The sequence below is a fragment of the Sus scrofa genome, chromosome 1 (assembly GCF_054392235.1).
Source record: "Sus scrofa isolate SSC_HxYL_T2T_F1_AM1 chromosome 1, Sscrofa_HxYL_maternal_Yorkshire_Landrace_v2.0, whole genome shotgun sequence".
Classification (NCBI taxonomy): Eukaryota; Metazoa; Chordata; class Mammalia; order Artiodactyla; family Suidae; genus Sus; species Sus scrofa.
In genome coordinates, this window is record NC_139383.1 from 101,586,331 (window position 1) to 101,591,506 (window position 5,176).

Below are 5,176 nucleotides of genomic sequence, written 5' to 3' on the forward strand. Positions count from 1 at the left end.
AAAGAAACGCAGTGAACCCCAATAGTGCTATGGAGTCCATTCTGTTCCAATCAAATGGAACTTCTAAAAAAGCAGGACGATTAAAATTCAATAGAGAAATACCTGCAAAAAGAGATTTTTGTAATATATATGTTACATTAAATAAGCAAATTATACAAAATATATGCAAATACATATACATATCATGTCAATGAACAAGAAAAATAATCATAAAACAATACATACCTCTGTTTACGAAAGAGCCCGGGATTAGTGTTATGGTCCCAAATGCAACTATTAACAGGTTTTTAGAATTAGCTAATTAAAAACAGTTTACAGGTTTTTTTAAACTTTTTTAATTTTTTTATTTTTTTTTGTCTTTTGTGTTTTTAATGCTGAACCCATGGCATATGGAGGTTCCCAGGCTCGGAGTTTCATCGGAGCTGTAGCTGCTGGCCTACACCACAGCCGCAGGAATGCTAGATTCAAGCCACATCTGTGACCTACACCACAGCTATGGCAATGCCATATCTTTAACCCACTGAGTGAGGCCAGGGATTGAACCCACAACTACGTGGTTCCTAGTCGGATCGTTTCCACTGCACTACAATGGGAACTCCATACATGTATTTTCTTTGTTTTAAACAAATTGAAAAGTCACCTGGAAATTAAATCTCTGTCAATTCTCTAAAGTGGTTCTGATTATGGAGGGAGACTTTGGGGGAAGGCTTTCCCCAGGGTCATTAACCTTTTAAATCATTCTCTTTAAAGTGACCCAACAAGAAGTAGGATAAACAGCATTTGTTGCCAAAAGTACTGTGAAATGACAGGTTTCAGCTGGTGAGAAACAGACTGGGAGCAACAAAGACATGACTTCTACCAAACTTTGAGGTTTTGGTCAGAGATTCTTTGAAATTAATTATTCACAAAGCAATTCTTAAGGCATCACTCTTAACTTTATTTTGGAAAAGCACACCCAAATTATCAGAAGAGAGAGAAAAATAAAGCAAAACTCAAGCCCAGGGCAATACTGGTGAGGTATTTTTTCTTCTAAAATTAGTATTAAATTTTGTGGACAAAGAGGATTTAATCAAATATCTATATTTGATTGCTTGTGATGTAATTTCAAGATACTGTATAATTATAATTTTATGGATGATGATAAGATAATGAAGTGCATCCATACAAGCCTATGAGAGGGTGTATTCCTGATTATGAGTAAGAAAATGCCAGAATTTCAAAGGAAAGTGAGGCATTATCATGTTGAAATGCTCAGAAAGGGGAGGAAGGTATTGATTCACGGAGAAAGAGGAATTTCTCATGGGCACTAGAGAATGGACGATGGAGGCACAATTGTTAGGCTTGTGTTTAAATGCAGTTTCTAGATAAGAACCAAGGAACATTATTCACAGTTGTCAAAAACTGCTATGGGGAGTTCCCGTCGTAGCGCAGTGGTTAACGAATCTGACTAGGAACCAAGAGGTTGCGGGTTTGGTCCCTGCCCTTGCTCAGTGGGTTAACGATCCGGCGTTGCCGTGAGCTGTGGTGTAGGTTGCAGACGCGGCTCGGATCCCGAGTTGCTGTGGCTCTGGTGTGGGCCAGTGGCTACAGCTCCGATTGGACCCCTAGCCTGGGAACCTCCATATGCCACGGGAGCAGCCCAAAGAAATAGCAAAAAGACAAAAAAAAAAATAAATAATGCTATGATTTGAGCTCTCTTAAAAGGAAAGGCTCTCTCAGTGGGGAATAGTATATTTTCTGCAATTCAGGAGGAAAAACAAAAGGGTAACATAAACATGTAAAACAAGGGAATGTGTTTGAGTGTGATTTTGAATTATTATTATTACCTTATTCTTGTTATCATTATTTTGTCTTATATAAGAGAAGACGCTAATATAATTAAATAGACTAATATAAGTCTAACATACAGATCTGAGGAAACACAGCCCTGTAGTTTCCCATAAGCTCGAAAAGCCAGGCCCAACATTGCTGCAGGGGATAGAGGAGAGCCCAGTGTTCAATAGGGACTGTAAGCCCTGAACTTGAACTTGACAGATCTTTGGAATGTGTCCTCAGGTAGACATAATTCCTGATGCTTACCTAAGACAGCATGCAATTCTACCCCAGCCCAGAACTAAAGGAATTGTTAACATTGGTAGCTTGGTTTGAAGAGTCACTTCTGAGCACATTTAATCAAAACTATGTCCCAAAGCCCTTTCCACACATAGTTTGTAGTGACCTTACTAGAGTGTTTAAACTTTCACTAAGTGGAGAGGCATAACTTAATAAATATGAAAGAGTGGTGAGATTAAGAGCAGAGTTGTTTCTCCCCCCCAACTTATTTATTTCTTTACATTAAGAGACGAATGTGGGAGTTCCCGTCATGGCACAGTGGAAACAAATCCAACTAGGAATCATGAGGTTGCGGGTTTGATCCCTAGTCTCACTCAGTGGGTTAAGGATCTGGTGTTGCCCTGAGCTGTGGTCTAGGTCACAGATGAAGCTCAGATCCAGTGTGGTTGTGGTGTAGGCTGGCAGCCACAGCTCTGATTCAACCCTTAGCCTGGGAACCTCTGTATGCCATGGGTGCTGTCCTAAAAAAGAGTCTACTGTGGAATGTTTAAAATACCAAGGCAAAATAATTCCTGGGGAATCCTGAAACACAGTTTGAAGATGAAATTTCCCTTTCTTTCATTGCAAATCCAACAGCTCCTGGTGTATCTTCAGCAGTTTTTTTTTTTTTTTTATTGCATTCACTTCCTTTGTTTCTGCCTCCTTTTCAGAGTCTGATCGTTTTCCAAACTGAAAGAATTGATTTGATTCCATAGTAGAAATAGCAGTTAATATTATATAAACTTTCTTATTTTGCAAATGGAATAACAGAAGCCCAGGAAGCTAAAGGATTTATTTAGAGATACAGCAACCATATCTCAGAATCCAGATTTGTATAATTTTGATTTACCTTCTTCTACTCCACACTACTTCTTGACCATAAAAGCTTTATATTAAATAGGGGATCAAAAATTCATACATGCAAAGATCAGAATTTTCAAAGGAGAAGCTTCTGCCGGCTTATCAAGTCCCAACTAATTGAGCCCTCATGGCAGTATTCAGAAGGGAAAATGTCGGGAGTATGTTTTGACTTCTGTATACAAAGTAAGATGCTAAATTTTATAAGTTAGAGAAAAACAAATATGGTATCACTTATATGTGAAATATGAAAAATAAACAAACCAGAAAATATAACAAAAAAGCAGACACACAGATCTAGAGAACAAATTAGTGGTTGCCAGTGGGGAGCAGTGGGGAGGGGCACTTCAGATCTCAGGGAGTGGGAAGTACAAAACAGTAGGTTAGGTGTAAGATAGGCTCGAATTGATATTGTATAACACAGGGAATATAGACAGTATTTTGTAATAACTAAACAGAAATTATCATTTTAAAATTTTATGAGAATAAGATCATTTTTTCAAAATATAAACATTACCATATCCTCCAACTCAAAAGGTATCTCAAATTTAGGTTGAGTGCCTTTGAAGGATTAGAAAGAAGTAAATTGTTAGAAACAAAGGAAAGAACCTTAATGAAAGATGAGGGAGGTGAACTCAGGGTTAGGTGTGTGCTTAGAGGAGTTTATTTCTCTAGACTCTGTTTCCTCATCAGATGTAAATGACTAGACTATCATTCTGAAGTAAGATGATCAGAATATGGATTTCAATTTTTTTGTTATACAAGTCAACCTGCTGGAAGCACCTTTTATTTTTTTCTCCATTTTTAACTATTCTGCTGATTCATTTCATTTATTTTGAGTTATACATAAATGTTGGTGGTCTTTGTTATATTTTTCTTTCACATTAGTTAATGATCTCTTGGGAATTTGGCCTTCTAGAGTAACTCCATGGGGAAGATAAACAATGTAACTGAATTTGTTTTCTGGGGTCTTTCTCAGAACCTCAAGGTTGAGAAAGTGTGTTTCATGGTGTTCTCTTTCTTCTCCTCTGTCATCCTTCTGGGAAACCTGCTCATCATGCTCACAGTTTATGTGGGCAAACTTTTCAAGTCCCCAATGTATTTCTTTCTCAACTACCTGTCTTTTGTGGATGTTTGTTACTCTTCAGTCATAGCTCCTAAGATGATTGTTGACTTATTGGCCAAGACCAAAACGATCTCCTATGATGGGTGCATGTTGCAGCTCTTTGCGGCACACTTCTTGGGTTGCACTGAGATCTTCATCCTTACTGTAATGGCCTATGATCGTTATGTGGCTATCTGTAAACCCCTACACTATATGACCATCATGGACGGAGAGAGATGCAATAAAATGTTGCTGGGGACCTGGTTAGGTGGGTTCTTGCACTCCATTATCCAAGTGGCTCTAGTAGTCCAACTACCCTTCTGTGGGCCCAATGAGATCGATCACTACTTCTGTGATATTCACCCTCTGCTGAAACTTGCCTGCGCGGACACATACGTCATTGGTGTCGTTGTGATAGCCAACAGTGGTATCATCACTCTGGTGAGCTTTGTTATCTTGATAATCTCCTACATCTTTATCCTGGTGTACCTGAGAAAGCAGTCAGCAGAAGGCAGGCACAAAGCTCTTTCCACCTGTGGCTCCCACATTGCTGTGGTCATCATCTTTTTTGGTCCCTGTACATTCATGTATATGCGTCCTGAAACTACCTTTTCAGAGGACAAGATGGTGGCTTTGTTTTATACCATCATCACCCCTATGTTAAACCCCATGATTTATACACTGAGAAATGCAGAAGTAAAAAATGTAATGAAGAAACTGGGGGGCAGGTGGATTTTCTGGGAAGCAAAAGGTAAATAGTTGGAAGTAACAATACAAGGTGGATGAACTTCAATGTTCTCATCTGCACAGGGAAGGCAATAATAACCTCACAGGGATGTTTTTGGAGGAGCAAATGAGAGAATAAAATGGTCTATAGAAGTAAGATTTTTAAAATCACTATTACTTTATTGGTTTGAAAAGTCTATAAGCATAATTTTCTAAAATATCAAGGACAAAGAAATCTCATTAAACTCAGAAGTTCAGCATGATCATACTCAGCACCATGATTTTCTCCTCCCCATTTCCCCATTTGCCAATGTCTTTAAAGAATGAGAGTCCTCTGTGAAGTAAGGCTGTTTTCTAGTATTTAAAACCATGATCGTTACATACTGTGCACTCAAA

At 38.4% G+C, this 5,176-nt stretch overlaps 1 protein-coding gene across 1 annotated transcript; it reads left to right on the forward strand.

Moving 5' to 3' along the window:
- The first annotated feature begins 3,877 nt into the window (after positions 1-3,877).
- LOC110258737 (olfactory receptor 4S2-like) lies at positions 3,878-4,813 on the forward strand. Its single transcript, XM_021082006.2, has one exon. It carries the CDS (start codon positions 3,878-3,880, stop codon positions 4,811-4,813), a length of 936 nt encoding a protein of 311 aa, XP_020937665.1.
- Positions 4,814-5,176: the final 363 nt, after the last annotated feature.

What these genes read in the sequence shown, in the direction of transcription:
- LOC110258737 (XM_021082006.2), top strand. Translation starts at nt 3,878, where the DNA reads ATGGGGAAGATAAACAATGTAACTGAATTTGTTTTCTGGGGTCTTTCT.